This window comes from Sycon ciliatum, chromosome 6 (assembly GCF_964019385.1).
Source record: "Sycon ciliatum chromosome 6, ocSycCili1.1, whole genome shotgun sequence".
In the NCBI taxonomy this organism is placed as follows: Eukaryota; Metazoa; Porifera; class Calcarea; order Leucosolenida; family Sycettidae; genus Sycon; species Sycon ciliatum.
The window spans coordinates 31,944,451-31,970,377 of NC_088648.1; the positions used below are offsets into that span (position 1 = coordinate 31,944,451).

Consider the following 25,927-nt stretch of genomic DNA (forward strand, 5'->3'; position numbering starts at 1 on the left):
ACTGCTGAGTGCTGAGTGAACAGCATGATGCACTGCTGAGTGCTGAGTGAACAGCATGATGCACTGCTGAGTGAACAGCATGATGCACTGCTAAGTGAACAGCATGATGCACTGCTGAGTGAAGAATGAACAGCATGATGCACTGCTGAGTGAAGAATGAGGTAAAAACGAGTTTCACGGTCCAGCCAAGGAATAAAAAATTGGCAAGGACACAAAAACCATAATTATCGAAATGAGGAATGTAAATGTGTTCATCAGGAGTTACAATGCAGCAGTTGAGTCACGATGATGGGGCGAGGTGTCGACTCGAGCGAACTGTCCTGTACCTTAAGTTAGAGGCGGGTTTGCACCCCTGTTTGCTATGGGCGCGTTCGAATTTGACCATGGACCAGCACTCAGCAGTGCTGCCGGCTGCAAGGCCAGCGCCCCGTGGCTGCTTGCCATCTGAACAGAATGATTTCAATGTCGGCTACTAGTACTGTACATTGTCATTGTTACAACATTACTACTCATGTCTACAGTGTAGTCTCAGTGTTTTTTTTGTTGCTGTTGCGCATGTCCCGGCTGTCATCATTTTGAAAGTACATCTTTACTTATAAAAGAGAGGCACCTGTGACGTGTGTCTGTGTGTGTGTGTGTGTGTCACGCTCCTTATAAAGAAGAGGCACCTGTGACGTGTGTTTTTGTGTGACGCTGCCCTGAGCACGCGAAGCGTGCGAACAGTGTAGCACAGTGTAGCTAGCGGCCGCAGAAGCACTGAGCACGCGAATCGTGTAGCTAGCGGAAGCAGCCACAGAAGCACTGAGCACGCGAAGCGTTCGAATCGTGTAGCCACCACCAAGTGCTGAGCACGCGAAGCGTGCGAACAGTGTAGGTACGGTGGTAGCGCTTATACTTATAACAGACACGATCAGTACGAGTAGCAGTAGCAGCCGCGCGCAGAACTGAGCACGCGAAGCGTGCGAATGTACCTAGCCTAGCCTAGGCCATAGGTAGCACTAGCAGCCGCACAGCCACAAGCGCTGCGGACCACGTGAACCGTTCTCTGCAAATAGAAACATCTGCAACAAAAGGATACAAAAGATCTGCACTGACTGCACTCTGCATCTGATCTGCAGTGTCGCACTTTTGTTCGTAAGTTTATGAATTTTTTGAGCCGCTTCATCCGCCACCAGGTGATGGACAACCCTGACCAGCCTCCCGAAGGCGTAACAGACGTCCCTCCTTCTCCTTCCAACGATGAAGAACCTCCCTCACCAGGACTTCAGCGGTCTGGCCACCACCACGTGCTGAGCACGTGTGCTGTTCATGTACTTGCTTCACCCGCATGCCACATTCGGCCAGGCAACGCTGGCGGGGGTGCTGCTAGTTTTTCTACAAAATCCACATGTCTCCAGACACTGGGGTGAATAATGTAGCGTGGTTAAGCTCAGCCGACCAGAGGTTATAGCTCCATGGCCATATGGACGCACCATGAACGGGTAATTATGTTAGATTCTGTAACTACTGACATACATGTAGCTGTTTTCAATACTTTTATGCAGTCTGTAGTGTTTAATTTTCAACTCTGCACCACGTCCCCCCCCCCCTCCTCAAGTTCACTTGTGTAACATGGGAAATTGTGGGCACAAGTTATGATAATTATATCCATCCGAGTTCTCACTTGTGCAAGCACTGATTACCGGCTGAGCAGCTTTGACAACCACCATAGTCATGCCTATGCACTGAATTCGCACTTGTGAAAGGATACATTCTACTCAACAAACTAAGAAGCGTGGGAAACCTCAAATAGGTAAATATAGATGTCTGGCGACTTCGAGGGCTGGATGAGCAAACACTTTTGCTCGCTATATCGTCAGCAGTGCTAATCTACAATAATCAAGGTTTGAGCATTCCATGCCAAATAGTATACCCTGCTGCATACATGGACACACCCGCATGCTCTGCACACAAAAGGCACAAAAGCTGAGGTCTTTTCAAGAGTTTGCCACAGGTCCGAGTTTTCTGCTAAATGCAATCGTCCGGGGAAACAATTTCAATGGAAATTCCTACTTATCATGCTATATAGATCATACATGAGGCAGAAGAGGATGCAAACTGTGGAAATTTTTTACATGTATGCGCAGTGGGCAAACTATAATTTCTCAACCAAATCTAACATGCAGGAAATCTGCAGCATTGCAATGTATTCGAGTCTAGCCATGCAAGTGTTGGTCTGATCCCACATGTAGGTGCAGTGCATTGATAACATGTTATGGAGCGTGATGGAAAAGCAAAATGGCCTTTAGGAAAAAATTAATAGGTTTCAAGCACTATCGGTGATAGTTGATTTTGGCATGTCTTGAGCAGTATCAGAGGATGCTCAAAAGCACAGGGCGTGCACACTGAGCCAATATGCTAGCCGAAACACATATACAGGATCAGATGCACTGCACGGTCCAGGCTAGACTGATGGTAGTCTTTCCCTCGACATGTACAGGGCACGAAACAGTCACGTTGGTGAAATTGTTTGCTCGAGATCTCAAGCGAGCTGAAGTCGTATGTTGGCAGTGGCACTACGAGCATGTTCGGCAGCAGGCTCTTCTAATAGAGGGATTCAAGCATCCGCCTAGCTCGTCCTGACGATTACACTGCGCGAAGCTCGTATCCACACACTCCTGATTTATACCTACAGATTGAACAAGGAAAATGAGAGAAGGAATGTGTCAGCAATTATAATGGTCTACGATGTCATCATTTTAGGGGCCGCCCGAAATTATTGATCATTTTCACGAAGAGAAAAAGGTTTCGTTTATGGGTGGGTGGGTTGTGGAGAGTTACGTTTTGAAAATTATTGATAGCTGAAACATCAATCCATTCCAGCTGTCATGTCAATATAGAGGGTGGGTGGGGAGGGTCACAACTAAACGTTTTCGCTCCATGAAAATTATCGAGAATGCCGGATGGCCCCTTATGATGCAAAAAACGTCTTCGATAGCTTGGTGTGAATATTTTAGTACAAAGAAATATTTATACAGTTGTCTTGAGCAGAGTGATCCTTGATCCTTGAAGGGTGGTGGCGTTCCTACGGATGCGGAAAACTCGGCCTCTATATAGAGCAACCGAGTCTGACGCGAACTGTGATTTTTTTTGAGCAGAGTGTTGAGTAACTGGACTATCAGAAACCCCACATAGCAGACACATTTTAAAATTTGAGGGAGCTGGGGGGGGGCAGATAGAGTAGGGTCTAATTGAAATCACCACCACCGCCACCGTCAGCTCCAGCACCAGCACTACCAGCACCACCGCCGTGTCGCCGCCGCCATCACCAGCACTCTAACCAGAAACCCTTGATTCCTACTCATCTACTGTGGTATGGTAAAGTTGTTACACATGCAATGACCATTCCACATTGCAATTCAGACTTTGCAATTCATCAATAATGTATTAGAAAAAAGGCATCTAGATTGAAACTACAACACAGTTGGGTAAAGAAGAACGGTGCACCGGAAAAAAACTTGGCTGTGAACTCAGCAAGCAAAGCTTATCAAGGCTACATCGACGGTGACTCAACTGTGCACAGACTGAAGAAACTAGATTAAAAAAAACAACAGGAACTGCCCAAGTTAAGACCCTGATCGCCCAGTTCCATGGCACCTGACGGTACTTTAAGAATTGAGGAATGCTATTGTTGTGATATGCAGTCAGACCTCGCTTAACCGCACATATCCGTTATCCACAGAAAAATCAGGATAGGCGAGGGAACTGAATAACCGAACACGGGTTATGTTGGATGCATTACGTATGCTGTAAATCTGTAACCAGCTATTTTCTTCCGGATTGCGAGGGATCCGGATAAATGAGGACCGGACACACGAGATCTGACTGCACAATACTGTCGGGCGCCGAAGAACTGGGGGGGGGGGGGGGGGGTCAGGTTCAGGTTCTAGATAGGGGTGAAACGAATATACTGAACATTCGACTATTCGTTCGTTAGGCCACAGCGAACGAACATTCGTAGTTCTCACGAACATTCGAACTTTGAAAATGTGCGTACGGTACGATAAACCCGTAAAAACATCGCGATCAGTCACGATCGTTTCACACACCGCCTGTAGAATATGTGTAGCTGCGTGCTTGTGACCAGCGCTGCGCCAGGTGGTACACGACCCGCGCGCGCGCGCGCGCGCGGTTCACGATCTGAACCGGCACTTGGCTGGAGTCGAGGTGACGACATGTAGACGAACATCGGAACAAAGCACGAGTACTCGTACATGTACTTACATATTCCTTTGACCACTTCGTAGTTTTCTTTTGTTTCGAGTTCGCACTGTTCCCATGTCAGAAACTGTTTTCGGTCGTGCTCCCCGTTCTGTTGTTTGGGATCATTTTACAAAATCCGAGGATGAGAAGTCAGCTACCTGCAGGATTTCCCGCAGCGTATGTTTATAGTATGGCAAAATGGCGAGCAACCTCTATGCGCACCTGGAAACACAACTACGGTAACTTTCAGCATTCTTCTGTCGTCTCTGGGAGTGCAGTTATTTCTACAGCATCAACACTGAACAGGAAGCAAGTTGATGACAAACGTTGCTGTGACGCAACGTTCTGGTCCTCAGCAGTGGCAGTATGGCGTTGCTCAGTTGGAGGCCATTGTGCCTCAACTTTTGAAAGCATCATAAAAGGCGTACTGAAAAGTTAGAAACTTTCGCAAGTGATAAAATTTCGCTACTTTCGCGGCCATTGCGCATTCTGGAGAAGAAAAATCGCCACAAACTGCAGTACGTGCATTGTAGACAGCACAACTACAAGATTCAAAAGAGGTAAAAATCTAAAAAAATTCTCATCACAAACCAGCCGCATTCATGAAAACGCAAAATGTGTGCACCACAAAAGTTTATTGCTATACTGTATTCAAAAATTCCACTATTTTCTTGCCTATGCCGGTTCGTGCGCGAGCACGCGCGTGCGACGAGAATGTTAGAGAATGTTCGTTCGTTCGTTAACATCAAGAACGTTTGAATACTCAAATTTTATGTTCGTTTCAGCCCTAGTTCTAGACTAGACCGTTCTTGTTTTTAGCGAACACAGCAGTTTCGTTCTTATTCGATGGAACAGTATTACATGTACATTTATGCAGAGTTATACGTCTGAGTGTACATTATGGTGTTATTACGATTTCCGTTCTTATCTGCAAAAATCCAGCCTACACCGTTCGTAAAAATTGGCAAAATTCTAGCCTGGCCGTTCTTCGGCGGTCCGTTCTTTGGCGGTCCGTTCTTCGGCGGTCCGTTCTTCGGCGGTCCGTTTTTCGGCGGTCCGTTCTTCGGCGGTCCGTTCTTCGGCGGTCCGTTCTTCGGCGCCCGACAGTACTACACACCTAACCCGAGTCTTGTGATGTGTCGTCCATCAAGATACTCTTTACTAGCCGGTGTTTGCCTCTCTCACCTTCTGTACATGGCTGTGTGTTACACTCCATACGTTCGGCTGGCTTGATACAGATGGGACAGGATCTCGCCTCGTTGTTGGCAACCACATTGCGACACTTCACATCGCGGGTCTTCCAGCCACCACCGCAGCTTCGAGAGCACTGTGCCAGCAACACGTAGTCACAGTCACAAACACACATACACAAACACACATACACATACACACATACATATACACACATACATATACACAGACGCACCCAGGCACACGCACGCATACATACACCCAAACACATGCACACAAACACGTGAATACACACAGACACATAGTATTACACACACACACACACACGCGCACGCACGCACGCACACAATCACACAATCACACACACACACACACACACACACACACACACACACACACACACACACACACACACACACAGACAGACAGACGGACACATACACAAACATACACACACACACACAAATACGAAAAAGAGAATACTGTGTTTTACCGTTTATAAGTCGACCTCCAAAATTTGGACAAACGGCGAGGAAACAATAATTTGATAACCGCGATCAATAAGACAAGCTGAATCGTTTTCATTACCGTAGTGTCGCCCTTAACCCTTTCCATGCCAGCATGTTTTCCTGTGTTGGCCACACATTGTTCAGGCGCTGAGCTCAACTGTTCAAAGCTGCACGCGCACATCAGTACGAAATTTATTGCTATTTCACTGTACCTTGATGGATTTTCACCATCCATGGCTTGTTGCAAAGATCTGGACAACAGGAAGCCATTTCAGGGACTCACAGCGCGACAGGCATACCAGGGCCACTTCCATCTCCTCTCAATGTCCCCCTACCATGCCTGAAAATAACAAAACGACTGCCTCTCATGTTTTCTTTCGTCTTCTTGCTCATTGTGAACTGATTTTCACGATTCAAACTGCGTTAGAAAGCTGAGATTCAAGCGCGTTTGTTGCAGCTGACTGCGCACGCGCTGTGTCTAGGGGAAATCTCCTAGCCCGCACGAAGTCGTGAACAAAAAATTTGAATCGATCGCCAAAAAATGAAATTTGCTCATTCTGGCCGTTCAATTTATCGCCGCTCGATCATACCTTGTCGTATCGCAAAGAACTTTATATCCCTGGAAAGATGAGCTCAAGACCTTTTCCAGGGGTGTCTCAACCTTAGCAGTCCGAGATATTTTGACGGAGTTACGACAGTTTGTACACTCGTCTATAGCGCGCGATACACATGTACTGTACAGTGTACATTGTACAGTGTAGGCAGAACGCGTAAACGCGTCCGTGGCCAATCGGCTCATACTAAAAAAACGCGTATACGCGTCCATGGCATGGAAAGGGTTAATGTAGTTTTTCTTAGACGGTGTTTACGGTGTTACTTCCTATTTCCATCGCTTTATTGCATTTGTCTTCACCGTCTTATATTGCATGAATAAAGTATACAACAATGTCGATTCAGGTTGTCTTATTGATCGCGTTTATCCAACTTTTGGAGCTTTACCGGTCCAGTTTTTAGATAATGTTAATCAATAGTAGTCGAAACCCGGTTGTCAGCAGACTACCCCCTTTTTTTAAAATAATAGCTATGAAAAGTTTGAATACCGCATACATCACCACGCAACATGACAACTTGTTAGAGGCTTGACATAGTCCGCTCCCGGAATCGATTATCAAGCTCCGATCATCAGTGGAAATACAGAGCTCAGAAGATCAAGTGAACAAACAAAATGGTTATACTACACATCCAATTTCAAACCTCTAATTTTTTTAATGCTGCGTGGTAATGTCTGCGGCATCAAGAGTCCATAACCCCAAGAGTGTGCAACTCTGAACATGGAGATCCGCGCGGCGGAATTCCAACATTACGCCAAAAATGATGTACAAGTTCGTTGCGCTTGTACTACTCCCCGGTTCCAAGCACCTCGGAATGCGGAGTTTTGTCCTCTGTGCCTGGGCGGCATGACGTAATGTTGGATTTCCGCCGGGCAGTGGGCCTACAGTAGCCAGACCCCAGTTGCGCACTCTTGGGGTTATGGCCTCTTGGCGGTATTCATACTTTTCATAGCAGGCAGCCATAATGGGATGGTCTAAGACCATGATTGAGAAACAGCGGGTACCAGGCTCAAGCCCTGCTTGGAAGCGGAAGGATTTTTTTCCAGGCGTGCAGCGACCCACGGTTAATTGGGAACTCGTGGCACGAGGAAAACATGGATGCAGTGAATGAGATTTTCGGTCTTCGACCACTTGCTGGTGAGCTGATCTACTCCCACCGCTTTAGGAGCTGCATCTGCGCCTTGATCCTTGAAGGGTGGTGGCGTTCCTACGGATGAGGAAAACTCGGCCTCTAGCCGAGTCTGACGCGAACCGTGCATTCTTTTAATAGCTAATATAAAACTATCATCTCCATGTAGATTACATCATCTCCATGTAGATTACATCATCTCCATGTAGATTACCTCTTTTTAATTGAGATTTTAGGCCATAGAAGGTCAATCTATTGCCGGAGAAATTCAGCAAGGCCAGAGCAACAACGCAAGAGCGACACTTGATCACTGCGTGCAAGTGGCGACAGATTTTTCCGCGGACACACCACATCAACGCCAAAGAAAATACAACTCCTATGAAGAGGGTTGCACTGCCTGACAAGTTGTTGCGCGTTGAGGACACAGAAGAAGAGAAGTCTCTTGCGCCTGCGTTTCTGTATACAGTAGAACCACCGTGACTAGCGACCAGCCTGGTACTAAAGACCGCTTCGCCAGGCACGGACGATCTCATATTCATATATTATGGTTGTGCAGTGCAAACCTCTAACTAAGGACCACCTGCCACTAAAGACCGCTTTCTCCGGCCCCAAGGGGTGGTCGTTAGTCACAAGGTTTACTGTATGTGTCAATGAGGGAGACTGACGTCATGTCAAAGCCGCACGACGTGCTAGGGCGCTACCGAATTATCTGCTTCGATCACATCTCTAACCTAGTTCATGAGTCCATTGATAAGCACTGCGTACACCCACCTGCTTGCAAATTTGGAAACTAAAACTTGTGCAGGAGTCACCCCAGTTTATATTGTCTAGTGATAATGTGAACAGAACCGAGTGATTCCCGATCTTCATCATGCGACTAAAAATAAATACTTTTTGTGTAGAAATTGATCATGTCACATGGACAGTGGAATCAACATGGCCACCGACGACATGTGACCCATACATGCCGTGCCTGAGTGGAGTTGGAACCAACATGGCTGCCACTCATGGTCCTGCAATACAGATAATGTGAAAACACTCTGCAGTTTACCTGAGTCCAGTTGGTAGGGATCCACTTGTAGGTTCCACGTCCGTCTTCTTGGCACCTGCGATGATCAGACGGCTTTGCGACAGTGACGTTTACACAGCTGGCGTCCCCGCTGTACTCTCGTGTGACCGGGTTGTGGCACCAGATTTGGCGTCTCTGGTCGCATTCCACAGAGCACTGAGTTTGAATGGGCACAGGTACCAATGCACGTACACACACATACATGTACGCATATACACCCATACACACACACATGCACACACACACACATGCACAAAACACACAAAAATACACACACATACATTATGAATGCAAAACCTGTCCTTTACAAACCATAATTAACAGACTCTGCTGTAGATTTATCCATCAGATTAAACTGCTGAAAGCCCCAATTAAAAGTAAAGTAAATAATCGTGTCCGTTCCCGAAGGGAACTCACGACGGCCGCTAACACCCGATAAACCCTAGCGGCAGATGCAGCGCCTAACGGTGGGGGTGAGTGGGCAAGTCTCACAACCACTGGCACAAGTGCCGAAAACGACCCCATTAGCTGCATCCATGTACCCCTTGTGCCTGGCCACAAGTTCCCAGTTGACTGTGGGTAGCAGCACGGCTGGAAAAACCGCTCCCAGGCAGGACTTGAACCAGGTACCTCTCGTATCTCAATCATGGTCTTTGACCAACCCACTATGCCTGCCTGCCCCAATGCATATTCAAAAATGCGCTTAACTGGTTTAACTTCTCTTCGTCAAGTCGTAATACACTAAGATTCCCTATTTCAAGAAATAACTCAATGAGTCGCTCGCCTGTTTTCATTAGCTATTGTCTCTGGGACTCGCTTCCCCAAAAACTGAAATCATGTGAAAACATGTCTGCCATTGTTCGTGATCTCTCGGACCATTTCCCGTAAACCTAACGAGAGAGCTTGGAAGCTCAGGGCCCTACGCTATGCTTTTTTTGCCTTGATGACCTAGACAAAAAAAAAAGCATAGGGATGTTATAAATTCTTTAAAAAAATCCTTTTTTTAAAGACATAACCTGGGATTCGAACCCGCACTATCGCGCGCCCTGCGTGCATCCCCCGATACACTTCGCATACATTTGTTTGTTTGTGTGTTTGTTTGTGTCACGCCTGGCGCTATCCGTATCTGACGGCAAAAAAGCATAGGATGTTATAAATTTTTCAATTCTCCTATTTTTTTCAGGCATATCCTGGGATTCGAACCCGCACTATCGCCCTACATGCATTCCCCCATACACTTCGCATTCATACCCATTCTTCCAAGTTGTTTCACATTGTGATCTTGCATTTGAAAGCCCTATTTGAATACCGGTATGCATTGTGGCCAGCCGTCTTTGATGGCACGGTACGGTAGGGGATAGGTACGGGACAGGTACGATCGAGGGTAATACGACACCGTCTCCCGTACCGTACCGTACCATCAAACACAGCTGGCCACATACAGCTGCCCGCAATATTCAAATAGGGCTTTCAAACGCAAGATAATAACGTGAAGCAACTTGGAAGAATGGGTATGAATGCGAAGTGTATGGGGGAATGCATGTAGGGCAATAGTGCGGGTTCGAATCCCAGGATATGCCTGAAAAAATAGGAGAATTGAAAAATTTATAACATCCTATGCTTTTTTGCCGTCAGATACGGATAACGTTAGCGCCAGGCGTGACACAAACAAACAAACACACAAACAAACAAATACCAAATTAAAGCTGTGTGGACCCTGGCTAGCGCCAGACGTTACTGAAGTAACGTCTTCTGCATAGCTACGGGAATAATACAACTTGATTTGCAGCCCAATCTCTTCTTTTATGGTTGTTGTTCTGATTTGCATTTGATTTTCTTTCTTCTTCTTTTTTTGTCATGGCTGGCTATAATCGCCCTCACCTCCTCCTTGATTGGCCTTGGCCATGAGTGTGCGCACAATAATAATAATTATAATTATTATACATACACGCATACAGACACACACACACACACACACACACACACACACACACACACACACACACACACACACACACACACACACACACACACACACACACACACACACACACACACACACACACACACACACACACACACACACACACACACACACACACACACACACACACACACACACACACACACACACACATACAAACAAAGGCAAACACATATATACAATCATATGTATACGTACGCAAGTACACACATGCACACACAAATCCAGCCACTCACACACACACATACAGTGACACACACACCCCCCCCCCACACACACACACGCACACACACACACACACACACACACACACACACACACACACACACACAGACATACATGTACATTGTAGTCATTAGAGAGTTTCTATTTATCACAGACTGTCTTCACATCATTCATCCCTTTCTGCATCCAGAGAAACGCCATCACCCTCAAGGACCAAGGCGCAGATGCAGCTCTTAAAGTGGTGGTAGGTAAGATGATCACACCCACCACCAAAGTGGTCAAAGACCATCTGCTGCATTCGTGTTTCCCTCGTGCCCAGTTCACGGGTTCACTGTCGGTTTCAGCACGGCTGGAGAATTGCCACAATCAGTACCCTGGGTACATTAAGAATCTTTGGCGATCGCAGCTGATGTAACAACGGTCTCATTGAATTTCATTACAGCCTGGGGTTCAACGTCCACAAGTGCAGCTAACAGAAATCGAAAATACCGAAATATCGATAATAATATCGCTTCACCACTAGGAATTATTGAATGATCGTTTCAGCCCTATTTCAAATGCATGTTACATTCATCCTCCTCCTCCCCTCACAGCCACTTATCTCGTTCTTTGTATCTATCCCATGTCCTCATCTCAGTCGTATTCACGATAGCATGTCCCACTTGAAGACGAAATCACTGATCGCAAGCATGCCAGCATGCATGTAGCCTTACCCTGCTCCACTCAATGGCATGCCAGGTGAAGTATCCGGCTGCTGTGCAGTCCACACGGACACATGGTCTGGAACGAGTCGGTGGCTGCGGTCCGCTGTTATTGCAGAAGTGGGCAGTGGCGTCCTCCTGCATGCATATGCGTGAACACACAAACATGCATACACGTGAACACACAAACATACATACGCGTGAACACACAACCACACATACATGTGAACACACAAACATGCATACACGTGAACACACAAACATGCGTACGCGTGAACACACACAAATGCATACACGTGAAAACACAAACATGCATATGTGTGAACACACAAACATGCATACACACATGCATACGCAGCAGTGGCGTGTCTAGGATTTGGCTGGGGGGGGGGGGGTTGCGGCCGGGATGGGGTGGGGGTAGATGACATCATGCTACTGTCCCAGGTCAGCCATTTAGAAAACCGCTGGTGTTTCTGTAGCCGTGCATGCTCACTTGTACACTGGTACTCTGTAGTGTGTACAATCAATACCAGCTCGAGCACCGTACAGTGCAACCGCTTTTGGACGATCGTTTCAGGCCGCGGGCGCACCCCCAGCCCTGCCTTCTATTTTTCGAAACCTAGGTCGAAACTTTTTTTGGGGGGCGCATGCCCCCGCGCACCCCCTAAACCCGCCACTGCATACGCATAATCATACACAATAGGGAGTTTCGCTCTACGTAATTACGTATGAAAATCCGTATGTCGTACGCGCCGGGGAGCGAGGGCAGCTTTCATACGTAAATCTCTCTACGGCTCTACGGAAGCTCTTTCCTACGTTGCGTCCTCCGTAGGACTTTTTTGAAATATTTTTGCATTTTCCCCATTTGTCCATGGCAACGTTCAAGCCGCGCGAAACACAAGGTACACACACCGTACACCACGTGCAAAATAAGATGGAAAACGCGGTTTCGGTTCATGGTGCATGCGGTGGGCGCATGCAGCCAACGCGTCTCCAAAGCAACAACGCATGTTTAGCAGTCGTGGATGAATCACGTAGAGCGAAACTCAGCAGCTCTGATTTTTACGTATGAAAATTCCGTGCAGTTCCTATGTTATTTTCTTACGTAATTCCGTAGAGCGAAACCTCCCTGATATAGACACACGCGTACCGCAATGTTGCGTACTGAAACCAGGTTGACCTGTAGCCGCCAATGTCAGGGCTAGGCTTCTATTCAAACCAGGTACTGCCATACTTGTCAACACAAAAACCAGGCATGTGTACGAACAATGTACTTGGTCCGACTTATTAAAATGTGCGCTTCACTTCAAAACTCAAGCATATGTACAAACGAGCACCTGTACTAAAAAATCAACCAAGAGACGGTAGATAGATAACTACTGTGTCGTTTCTTGGCCTGACCTTCTAGTTTTCATCGCTGCTGGTGTCTCAGGGCGCATCTGCAAGTGCGTCAACCTGCAAAACGTCGCCATTTTTTCATCTAGTCCATGCTACACTGCGCTTCTTTGATTTTTTCACTCCACAGGCACGATTTACACGATCGACTTCACCTCCTCCTCGTGCAGTACGACTACCAAAACGGTGGCTGTAGGTGTTTTCGCCTGAAGCTCGCACGACACCTTCAAATGAGGCGAACTGTAAACCACCACGCATAAAAAATCACTTCTGACCACCGTGTACCGCGCGCGTACTGAGTCTGAGCTGTGTCGACATGTCATGCAGTCAGACCATGCGCGCTCTTCCCTGCCTGTTTCACGAATCCACTGCACTGGCCCCGGAGACTGGCGATCTTGTGACGCATCGCGGATAATTCCCCCTTTCTGCGCTTCAGTTTTCCAGGCAGGTTGTCGCCTGAAAGTCGACCTCAAGGCCGGTTATATATTTCGATCAACTTCTCGACGATCTCTTCTGTGATCTTGATTCGTCGGCCGCCACATCGTGAACGACTGCGAGAGAGATCAGCAAACTGGACGGAGCGATGCTGGTGCTTTCTGCACGAGTTTCTGGATGACGCGTTTGCTGAAATTCTGCCAAGGAAACAGCGATTGCAGCGATTTCCATCCGCCAGGAGGCACTCGAGAACGATCGCCCAGGAGGTTTTGCTACTCCGTGACAATCCCCCATCGCAGCGGGGTGTTGATTTCAGCACCAGGCCTGCTCTGTGTTGCGCGAGAAGCAACAGGAGTCCTCTGACGACAAAATTTGGTCGCAAAATGCTCGAGTCGACTAGGATCCTGAGCCGCTGCCTCCGTTGGAGTTGGAGCCATTTCTTCTTCAACATCACAAATTGACAACTGGAGGATAGTGTTAGGTAGCTGGAAAGTTTATTCCGTCCTGAGATTATTTGAATTTGTTTGGTTGACGTTCGAAGTGAAACGCACATTTTAATAAGTCGGACCAAGTACCGTATCTTGAAAATTAGACTTCAGAACAGGCTTGCGACAGTGGAAATGGCTGGCCAACACCCCCTCCTATATATTCGCTGTTGCTGTTGGACGGTGAGATGGATAAGAACCCGATCCACATAACATGGACACCATATTGATGGCTTACCACAAATCCAGTGGATCTGAGAACCTTGCAGATATAGGGCCGTGTCTGCACGCCGTTGGTACCACACGTGGTGCTGCACTCTCCGTAAGTCGTGGCCAGGACCCACTCGCCGGGACAGTCGACCTCGCGGCACGACTTCTTTCCGTCTGGCTTTGGCAGGTGCGCACACAGCGTGTTCACGACGATGTACTTCACGCCGGTGTCCTTGGCCGTCGACGTGCACACCACGGAACGCTCCTGTACTCCTGATCCGCAGGAGCGCGTGCACTGCGCCCATTCACCCACGTCCCACGCCAGCGTCCCGTCGCGACACGGCGGATTGTTGCAGAGGATCTCCTTCTGAAACTCGCCGCCGGCGCAGTTGTTATCCGGGAGGCGCGTGCGCCGATCTCGCACGTCCAGGCAGAGGATCTCGCGTGTGCGCGTGCCCTCCCCGCATTCGGAGCTGCACTCGCTCCATGCGCCCGGCACCCAGACTCCGGGGCATAGGTCGTTGTTGCAGGGTCGCGTCAGAATGGCCGGTTCCGACTCGCACTGTCCTGGCGCGGCGACCAGCACCCCTGCAGCACTGATCTGCTGGCACACACCCGTGCTGATCTCGACCCCGCCGCCGCATGTGGCATTGCACTGTCCATACTGACCGTAGGTACGCATAGCCGGGCATGCAACAGCAGCGCACGTTCTGCTGTCAATTGGTCGCTGTTGGCCGGCACATTCGGCGGATCCGATCGGAATGGTCCTCCCTGTGTACTGCAGCACCTGACACCTCACTGTGCGACGTTGAACGCCAATACCGCAGCTTTCAGAACACTCCTGCCAGGCAGCGAATGACCAGCGTGGAGCACAGTTGCGAATGTTACACTGCCGCGCCGCGGCTGGTTTGATGAGAGTGCACTGCGCTTCGTCTGCGATTTCCCCGTTACTAAACTGGCACTCAACTCTACGTGTTTGTGTACCGGCGGCACCACACGTGTGCGTACACGTTCCGTATTGACCCGATACCCAGCGGGGCGGACAGCGTTGAGTGGCGCAGTCCTGTACCACGGGAAGACTGGCCAGGCCCTGGCACAGGCGTCGGCTGACCTGATTATCCCCGTCCACTGTACGCTGGAAGCAGCTGAGACGCCGCTGTTGCTGCCCTGTACCGCATGTAGCACTGCATTGTCGCCAGGCACTCGGCACCCAGCGAGCCGGGCAACTCTGCGTGTTGCATCTCTGCCGTGGAGCCGGCTGTCTCAAGCGCAGTCGCTGGCACTCTGTATTGGCAACGACACCGTCAGTGCCCGTACCGCGCAACACTCGGCACTCAACGGTGCGGCTTTGCAGACCGCCAGCGCACGGTGTGCTGCATTCGGTGAACGAAGACGAGTAGTACCTGGCCGGGCAGTCCACTCGCGAGCAGTCTTGTCGCTCCAGTGGCCGCTGTCCGCTGCACTCGGTGTCCGCTACCGTTTGTATCGCGCCTCCTTCCAGGTCCTGCTGGCATAGTATGTCGCGAGTCTGGAAACCGTCTCCACCGCAAGACGCACTGCAATCGGAATACTGCTGCGGGCGCCACGTTGCCGGGCAAATCACGGGGAAGCATGGACGCGAGCTGATTGGCGGGAATGCATTTGCACAATCTAAGACACTGGCCGCTTGGACGCGAGATCCGTTGGCCAGGATACGTGAGCAGTATACACGCCTGCGTTGTATGCCGTTACCGCACGTCTGACTACACGTTGTCCATTCGTCGGCATACCACCGGGCAGGGCAATCTATTGAGTTACATGTCCGCGTCTCGACTGGACGTAGAGCTGCCACACAGATCGAGTCGTCCACCACCTCCAGCTGTCCGTTGGCCTTGCGCTGTTCGCAGGTGATGATACGAGACTGCGATCCGGTGGCACATGACTTGGAGCAACCGTTCCAGGGCATGGCTTGCCACGTGCCGGGTAAGCAGTCGATTGCGTTACACTCGCGCACCGTTTGCGGCTTCAGCCCCGGACACTGGTCGTCATCAACCAGGATCTTAACTCCGGTGGAGATGACCTGCTCACACTCCACCGCTCTCTGTTGCTGCCCAGTGGCACAGCTACGAGTACACGCACTGTACTCGTACAGTTCCCACTCGGGAGCACAGTTCGGTGCTTGGCACGCCTGTCGTGTAGGCGGACGGCTGGCCCGCGGGCACTCGGAGTCCGTTGTGTTGACAATCTCGCCGCTGGCCAGCGTGGCCTCGCAGTACACGAAACGGTCTTGCGTGCCGACGCCACCGCAAGCCAGAGAGCAGTCTCCCCACGGTGCGGTGCGCCATATGGGCGGACAAGCCAGCACATTGCACTGTTGCTGATCGGCAGGGCGAGAGTCAGCTGTGCAGAGTGTGTCAGCAACGACGACCTGGTCACCGGAAGCCTGCAGCTGCTCACACCACACGTCACGACTCTGTCCACCCGTGCCGCACGAGCGACTGCACGGTCTCCACTCGGCGTCGGACACCCAGAATGGCGTGCAGTCCACGACGGAGCAGAACTCCTCATGCGGCGGCATACTCTCCGCCGAGCACTCGTTGTCCGGTATGCGCAGCAGTGTGCGGTTGCCTAGCAACTGCTCGCAGAAGACGGTGCGTCGGCGCGTACCTCGGCCGCAGGTCTGACTGCACTCGGACCAGGTTTGGTACACCCAGATGTGGTCGCAGTCGTTCTCCATGCATCTCTCTATGACAGCTGGTTTGTCGTTGGCTATGCACGCTGAGTCATCACGTGGCACGGTGACCCCGGAGCCGAGGAGCTGCTCGCACAGCACCGCACGAGTCCGAGTACCGCCTCCGCACGTTCGACTGCACGGCGTGAACTCCAGAGGTCTCCACTCGGGCGAGCAGTCCACGTTGCCGCAGTCGTTTTCGGTGTCGGGCCGCAGCCCGGCTGCAGCACACTGACTGTCAGACACCGGCAGGGTTACGCCATCACCCCGCAGCTGCTGGCACGTAACTGCACGTCGTTTCCTGCCGCCACCGCAGGTTACACTACACTCGCCGTACGCAGTCGTGTGCCACTCCGGTGGGCAGTCAGTTTGCCGACACGCCTGTATCTCCACCGGACGCAGGTCGAACTCGCACAGAAGGTCGTCGACGGCGACGCGTTGACCCGTGGCCTGCAGCTGCAGGCACTGGACGATGCGGTCCTGCACACCACCACCGCATGTAACCGTACACTCACCGTACTCATTGGGATGCCAGTACGCACTGCAGGACACTTCACTGCAGCGCTGTTGTCGTGGCGGCATGCTTGGCGCATCGCACTGCAAGTCGTCCACCACCACCGTGCTGCCGTTGGCGACGACTTGCTGACACTGCACGAGGCGAGACTGGGAGCCGTTTCCGCAGTCCCGAGAGCACGGCTCGAATCCGTACGGTTGCCAGAACGTGGGGCAGTCTACGACGTTGCAAGCACGCAACGAAGCCGGCTCCGCTAGACCGGCACCACTGCACACATCATCGTGCACTCTTGCCAAGGCACCCTCCGGCTGCACCTGCTCGCAGTACACATCCCGTTGCTGCGTTCCACCGCCGCACGAGACAGTACACTGGTAGTAGACATCAGCTATCCACACCGGGGGACAAGCTATCACGTTGCAAGGCTCAACGGGGGCCGGCATATCCTCCAGGCAGTTCTCGAACTGTACGTCGACAGTGAGGCCAGTGGACTGCAGTTGAAGGCAGCGAACTTCCCTGCTCTTTGTGCCCGCACCGCAGGTTAACGTACACTCTGAGAACTCCTCTGCTTGCCAGTAAGGTATACAGTCGATCTCACTGCACCGCTGCTGTTCCGCCGGCTTCGGTTGTGGGCAGTCTGCGTCAGCGACGACAACATCCACGTTTCCCGTGGCCAAGCGTTGCTGACAGAACACTGTGCGACTCTGTGAGCCGTTTCCGCACGTCTGCGAGCAAGCCAGGTAGCGCTCTCGGACCCAAATGGGCGGACAGTCATGTACATTGCACTCACGAACATCCGGCAGTTGGGATTGAACAGGGCAGATACCGTCATCTACCACTACGAGATCGCCAGTCGATTGCACCTGATGGCAGAACACCTGCCGCCGCTGAGTTCCTGTACCGCAGGACTCCGTGCACGCTCCATAGGCGGTGGCGTTCCAGTATCCTGGGCAGTTGATAACATTGCACGTCCGCGTCAAACTTGGCTTGGGCTCACTGGCGCATACGTCATCGGTTACTTCGTCCAGGCGACCGCTTGCCTGTAGCTGCTGGCACACCACGCGGCGTGACTGCGACCCGCCACCACATGACCTGCTGCATTCGTCATACGGTGACATAAGCCAGCGACCGTCGCAGTCAATCTGGTTGCAGTGCCGCACCGTAGCTGGTTTAGGTACCGGACAGTCCTGCTCCGACACAATCATGGTACTGCCGTTGCTGATCAGCTGCTCGCAGAGTATGACTCTCTCCTGGGTGCCGTTACCACACAAAAGTGAGCAGTCCCCGTACGGCAGAGCTCGCCACTCCGCCAAGCAGTCCACGCGGTTGCAGTCGCGGACGTCGGCCGGACGGCTGGCCTCGTCGCACTCATCGTCGTCAACGGTGACGAGATCGCCTCGCTCCTGCACCTGGTCACAGACAACGCTGCGGGTCTGCCGGCCTCCACCGCACGTGCGAGAGCATTCGTTGAAGGGTTGTGGCTGCCAGTAGGCCGGACACTTGACCACCTGGCATTCCTCCACGGCGATAGGCATCCGTGAGAGGATACACAGCTCGGGAACAACGTCTTCGAGAGCACCATTGCCCTTCCGCTGTTCGCACGCAACCAGACGTTCACGAAGTCCACCACCGCAGGTTCTGCTGCAGGGTTGCCAGTCTTCGAAACGCCACAGAGCGGGGCAGTTAACAGTATTACACTGGCGTCTATCCACCGGACGCGGAACATTCAGCAGAAGACTATCACAGACGCTGTTGGGCACGATGACTGTCGAGCCGTTGGCGATGAGACGCTTGCACTGGACGACACGCGTCTGGATTCCACCTCCGCACGTTACGGGACACGTGGCATACAGCAGCGTCTCCCACTCCGGCAGACAGTCCACAACGTTGCACTCCATCTGTCGGGCCGGAACCGGACCAGGACAGTCCCCGTCCATTACGTCCTCCAGGTTTCCTGTAGCTTTGACCTGCTGACATTGTACGTTGCGCTGTTTCGTGCCGCCACCACACTCTTCACTGCATTCACTGTACTCGGCGACATTCCAGTACGGCGGACAATTGATGACGTTGCAGTCGCGTCGAACGTCTGGCATGAGCGCTGACAGGTTGTTGCGGCAGACGCTCAGCGTTGCGTTGACGAGCTGTCCGCCCGCAAGCCGTTGCTCGCATCCGACCCAGCGATCCTGCGTCCCACCACCGCACTCGTCCGTGCACTGTTCGTACTCACCCGTTACCCAGTATGGGGTACAGTCGATGACGTTGCACTGCTCCTCCGCCACTGGCCGAACACCGGTGCCCAAGTCGCAGACATCGTCCTCGACGAATCGCAGCTGGCTGTCGGCTTGGAGTTGCCGGCACAGGACGGTTCTTTGTCGATGTCCAACACCGCATGACGCATTGCACAGCGTGAACTCAGGTTCCTCCCAGTAAGCCGGACAGTTGATCTGGTTACACGTCTGTCGTGTAGCAGGATGAGGGCCGGCATCGACACAATCAGGGTCTTCCACAATCTCTACTTGGCTCGTCGACTTCAGCTGCTGGCACACGACTGTGCGGAATTGCTCTCCGCCGCCACAGGTGACGGAACAGTCCTGGTACGCGGACTCATTCCAGTACGATGGGCAGTCGATCACCTGGCACGCTCTCTCAGTCGGCGGCTTCAACGCCGGGTCACATTCTCCTTCCGGGATGACGACAGTGTCACCGCTGCCTAGAAGCTGCTGGCAGAGTACGCGTCGCACCTGTATACCACCACCGCACGTTACACTGCACTCTCGGTAGAGCTTTTTCGACCAGTACGAGTCGCAGTTGCTCGCACCGCATCCTCGCTCCAGAGCCGGCCTGGGTTGCGGACATTGCTCGTCACCAACCGTCTGCAGACTGCCTTCAGCGGTCAACTGCTCGCAATAGACGCGTCGAGTCTGAGTGCCACCACCACACGTTGCACTGCATGGTCGATAAGGCAGCTCGCGCCACTCGGGTGAGCAATCGATGCGTCCGCACTCTCGCCGCATATCGGGCTTGGCCGGAAGACACACGAAATCCTGTACGCGGACTTCGAGTCCCGACGCTTGCAGCTGCAGACAGAATACCTCACGGTCCTGAGCGCCACCTCCGCATGTCACGTTGCAGGCTTCGTACTCTTCTTCGATCCAGGCGCCAAAGCAGTCAACTTCGTTGCAGCGCTGCACGGTGGGCACCTTGGCACCCGCGACGGAACAATCTTGGTCAGGAACCATCACATTCTCCCCGCTAGCTTTCGTCTGCTGGCAATAGACGGGACGCTCCTGTGTGCCATTGCCGCAGAACAGTGTGCATTCGTCAAACTCCTCGATTATCCATATTGGTGGGCAGTCATTGACATTGCATCTCTGAGCAGCAGCTGGCCGTACTGTGGGGTCGCACACGGAATCATCAACCTCACGCAGTACATTATCCTGTTGGAGTTGCTCGCAGAACACACGCCGAGATTGCGTGCCGTTACCGCATGTCTTGCTGCACGTATTGTAGTCCTCTACGTCCCAATGACCCGGACAATCAAAGGCATTGCACGCTTGTATGTTAATCGGCTCCGTACTCGCAGGACACTGCTGAGGATCAACATAAACCATAGTGCCGTTCGTGAGCGTCTGCTCGCAAAGAACCCGTCGTCTTTGCACTCCACGGCCACACGTCAACGTGCATTCTCCCCACTGTTCGTCGATCCAGATTGGCGTACAGTCGAGGGCATTGCAGTCCTGCACCTCAGCGGGAGCGGCCCCTAAGTCAGCCACGCATTCACTGATCGCGACGTCCATCAGCTCGCCAGACCCCTGTACCTGTTCACAGTCCACCGAACGGAATTGCCTCCCGGTGGAGCAGGTTTGAGTGCACGCACCGTAGTTGCCTACACGATACTTGCCGGGACACTTTACCTCGCTGCAGAAGCGACTTGCCGGTGTAACGCTTGACTCAGGACATTGTTGCAGTGCCAGTGGCTGAAGGTTACCATCGGCTAGGAGGCGCTGGCATTGCAGCGTGCGCTGCTGAGTACCGTTGCCGCACGTCTTACTACATGCGTCGAAGTTGCCCACAATGAACTCTGGGGGACAATTTACGGCGCTGCAGTACTCGATATTGTCCGGCTCACTCTCCTGTGGACAGTCGGAATTGGGCTCGGTGATAAGCCGCTTGTCGGAGAGCGTTCGCTTGCATGTCACCTCCCGGGTTCTCGTGCCGCGCCCACAGGTCTGAGAGCAGGCGTTCCACGGGCCCTTGTCCCAGATGGCAGGGCAGTCAATGACGTTACAAGAGTCGATCCTGGCCTGAGCCGGTCCAGCAAAGGTAAGGCATAAACCATGCGGCACGTCGATCAGCTTGCCAGACTCTTGGATCTGCTCGCAGTCCACAGTGCGTGATTTAGTACCGCCACTGCATGTCAAACTGCACTCTCCGTACTGCCCTACGTGATACACAGCAGGGCACTTGATCTCCGAGCAGCGCCGTGTTAGCGCTGGCCTAGGTTGAGGACACAGGGAGTCGTCGACGAGTCTGATCTCCCCGTCACCTTGCAGCTGTTCGCAGACGATGCTTCGCGACTGTGACCCGTTACCGCAGGGCAACGAGCACTCGTCGTACTGGCCAATCCGCCAGCGTGCTGCACAGTCAATGCTGTTACAGTTCTCCCGTTCGCTAGGCCTGGACGGTGCGGGGCAGTTCTCGGCGTCTACGAGGACAGTGTCACCTGACGCCTGATTCTGCTCGCAGAAAACACCGCGATCGCGGCTGCCTCTCCCGCAGGTCTGTGAGCAATCAGACCAGGTTGACGTTATCCAGGTTTCGGGACAGTCCTCCACTTGGCATCGCCGGTTAACAGCAGGCTGGCTTTGAGGATTGCACAGGGTGCTGGCCACCTTGACAAGACGACCCTCGGCGTTCACTCGCTCGCAGAACACTTCTCTGCTCTGAGTTCCGTTGCCACACGAACGCGAGCAAGCCTGGTATTGACCAGCATCCCAGTGTGTTGGACAGTCTATTGCATTGCAAGGCTGTTGGTTGATGGGTCGCAATGCTGACTCGCACACGGAATCATCAACAATCATCAGCTCCCCGGTGGCTTGGACCTGCTCACAGCGTATGTTGCGTACCTGGATGCCACCTCCGCAGGTAACAGAGCACGTTGACGAACTTCCATCCGGTGGCGGCAATTCAGTTGTCTCTGGCAGTAGTGTCGGAGGTTGTGGTAGGGGTCGTGACCATCCGTCTGTCTCCCACACGGCTGGACAAGGCACTTCACCGCAGTTCAGTGTCGGCATGGGGACGCTTGTCTGTGGACATTCTGCGTGGGCCACTTCCTCGATTTCGCTGCTGGCTCGAAGCACTTCGCAGAAGACTTGCCGCGTGCGCTGGTCACCTCCGCAAGTGACCGGGCAGTCGCTGAATTCCGTCACGCGCCACTTAGCCGGGCAGTCCACCAGAGCGCAGCCCTTCTCCTCTAGCGGCCGCTCGGTTAACAGGCATTTGCCGTCGAGAACTGTCTCCCAGCGACCGGTTGACTGCAGTTGTCTACAGATCACGTCACGGCGATGAGTACTGCCTCCACAGCTGATAGCACAATCCTCATATTCCGATGTCTCCCAAATAGGGTCACAGTCGGTCTCGGCACAGTATCTCTGAGTGACCGGTCTTGCACCGTCGGCTTTATCAACACACTCACTCATGTCTACACGTGTCTCCCCGTCCTCCCCAAGCAGATGCTGGAGACACACGACCTCTCGATGGTCCTCGCCTCGTCCACACTCTCGGCTGCAGCCCTGCCAGGGAAGCTCCTGCCAGTAGGGTTGGCAGTGGAACGCGCTGCATTCCCGGATCTCGGCGGGCCTCGCGCCCGGACAGCGTGTCTCATCCACCACTTCGTCATTACCAGTGGAGAGCATTGCCCGGCACTGCACCGTCCGGCGTTGTGTACCACCGGCACATGTTACACTGCAGCTGCCAAAATCACTGCTTTGCCAGTACGCAGGGCAGTCGATGACGTTACAGGAGTCGATCCTGGCCGGAGCCGGTCCAGCAAAGGTAAGGCATAAACCACGCGGCACGTCGATCAGCTTGCCAGACTCTTGGATCTGCTCGCAGTGCACGGTGCGTGATTTAGTACCGCCACTGCATGTCAAACTGCACTCTCCGTACTCCCCTACGCGATACACGGCAGAGCACTTGATCTCCGAGCAGCGTTGTGTTAGCGCAGGCCTTGGTTGAGGACACAGGGAGTCGCCGACAAGTCTGATCTCCCCGTCACCTTGCAGCTGTTCGCAGACGATGCTTCGCGACTGTGACCCGTTACCGCAGGGCAACGAGCACTCGTCGTACTGGCCAATCCGCCAGCGTGCTGCACAGTCAATGCTGTTACAGTTCTCCCGTTCACTAGGCCTGGACGGTGCGGGGCAGTTCTCGGTGTCTACGAGGACAGTGTCACCCGACGCCTGATTCTGCTCGCAGAAAACACCGCGATCGCGGCTGCCTCTCCCGCAGGTCTGTGAGCAATCAGACCAGGTTGACGTTATCCAGGTTTCGGGACAGTCCTCCACTTGGCATCGCCGGTTAACAGCAGGCTGGCTTTGCGGATTGCACAGGGTGCTGGCCACCTTGACAAGACGACCCTCAGCGTTCACCCGTTCGCAGAACACTTCTCTGCTCTGAGTTCCGTTGCCACACGAACGCGAGCAAGCACGGTACTGACCAGCATCCCAGTGTGTTGGACAGTCTATTGCATTACAAGGCTGTTGGCTGAGGGGTCGCAATGCTGACTCGCACACGGAATCATCAACAATCGCCAGCTCCCCGGTGGCTTGGACCTGCTCACAGCGTATGTTGCGTACCTGGATGCCACCTCCGCAGGTTACAGAGCACGTTGACGAACTTCCATCCGGTGGCGGCAATTCAGGTGTCTCTGGCAGTAGTGTCGGAGGTTGTGGTAGGGGTCGTGACCATCCGTCTGTCTCCCACACGGCTGGACAAGGCACTGCACCGCAGTTCAGTGTCGGCAAGGGGACGCTTGTCTGTGGACATTCTGTGTGGGCCACTTCCTCGATTTCGCTGCTGGCTCGAAGCACTTCGCAGAAGACTTGCCGCGTGCGCTGGTCACCTCCGCAAGTGACCGGGCAGTCGCTGAATTCCGTCACGCGCCACTTAGCCGGGCAGTCCACCAGAGCGCAGCCCTTCTCCTCCAGTGGCCGCTCGGATAACAGGCAATTGCCGTCAAGAACTGTCTCCCAGCGACCGGTTGACTGCAGTTGTCTACAGATCACGTCACGGCGATGAGTACTGCCTCCACAGCTAATAGCGCAATCTTCGTATTCCGATGTCTCCCAGATAGGGTCACAGTCGGTCTCGGCACAGTACCTCTGAGTGACCGGTCTTGCACCGTCGGCTTTATCAACACACTCACTCATGTCTACACGTGTCTCCCCGTCCTCCCCAAGCAGATGTTGGAGACACACGACCTCTCGCTGCTCCTCGCCTCGCCCACACTCTCGGCTGCAGCCCTGCCAGGGAAGCTCCTGCCAGTAGGGTTGGCAGTGGAATACGCGGCATTCCCGGATCTCGGCGGGCCTCTCGCCCGGACAGCGTGTCTCATCCACCACTTCGTCATTACCAGTGGAGAGCATTGCCCGGCACTGCACCGTCCGGCGTTGTGTACCACCGGCACAGGTTACACTGCAGCTGCCAAATTCACCGCTTTGCCAGTACGCAGGGCAGTCCAGGCGCTGGCACTCACGACGCCGGGCGGGCATGCGCTGAGCCAGGCACAGCGAGTCGTCCACCAGGCCAAAGCCGCCCGTGGTGCGCCGTCGACACTCCACGCGACGCGACTGCCTGCCGACTCCGCCGCAAGTGTGACTGCATGCCTCCCAGTCACTCTGCACTACCCACTCTGCGGCACAGTCCTGCTCGTTGCATGCCTGCGTGGCAGGTGGCCGCAATTGCGCCGGGCACTGTGACGGCTCTTCCACAAGTTTTGAAGAATTTGCAAAAATACGCTCGCAGGTAACAGTACGTATCTGACGTCCACCGGCACACGTGGCACTGCAAGTTCCCCAGGCAAACGTGGCCCACACGGCTGGACAATTGTGGGCATTGCACCGACGTCGGCCTTTAGGCTGGGGCAGAGGGCGACATTCACTCTCCGTCACTGTCTCGTCCTGACCGCCAGCCTTGATCTGTTTGCAGAGAACCACTCGGGTCTGCGTTCCGTTGCCGCAGCTGCGGCTGCAAGAACCGAACGCGTTGCTCTCCCATCGTCCAGGGCAGTCCTCCGCGCTGCACACCTCCTGGGAGGACGGTCTGGCTGCTCTGACACACTGACTATCGTCCACATCGCGATGCAAACCGCTGGACATCAACTGATGACATTTCACGTTGCGCTGTCGACTCCCGGAGCCGCATGCCTTGGTGCAAGCGGTCCACTCTGATGTGGTCCACTCCGAAACACAGTCCACGGCGGGTTGGCAAGGGCGCGAACCGGGCGGCTTTGGGCCGGCC

General features: G+C 53.0%; 1 protein-coding gene across 1 annotated transcript; it reads right to left on the minus strand.

The window, feature by feature from the left end:
• Nucleotides 1-1,966: 1,966 nt before the first annotated feature.
• Nucleotides 1,967-25,927, minus strand: LOC135819909 (SCO-spondin-like). Its single transcript, XM_065333207.1, has 5 exons — nt 14,215-25,927; nt 11,674-11,799; nt 8,734-8,907; nt 5,428-5,569; nt 1,967-2,668 (listed from the first exon to the last, which is right to left on the minus strand). The coding sequence occupies exons 1-5, from the start codon at nt 25,783-25,785 to the stop codon at nt 2,556-2,558; spliced, it is 12,126 nt and encodes a 4,041-aa protein (XP_065189279.1). The 5' UTR covers nt 25,786-25,927; the 3' UTR covers nt 1,967-2,555.

What these genes read in the sequence shown, in the direction of transcription:
- LOC135819909 (XM_065333207.1), bottom strand. Translation starts at nt 25,785, where the DNA reads ATGTCCAGCGGTTTGCATCGCGATGTGGACGATAGTCAGTGTGTCAGA. An exon ending in ATGCCATTGAGTGGAGCAGG is followed by an intron (nt 8,908 to 11,673) that starts GTAAGGCTACAT and finishes ATTCAAACTCAG; the next exon opens with TGCTCTGTGGAATGCGACCA. An exon ending in CACACAGCCATGTACAGAAG is followed by an intron (nt 2,669 to 5,427) that starts GTGAGAGAGGCA and finishes TTCAATCTGTAG; the next exon opens with GTATAAATCAGGAGTGTGTG.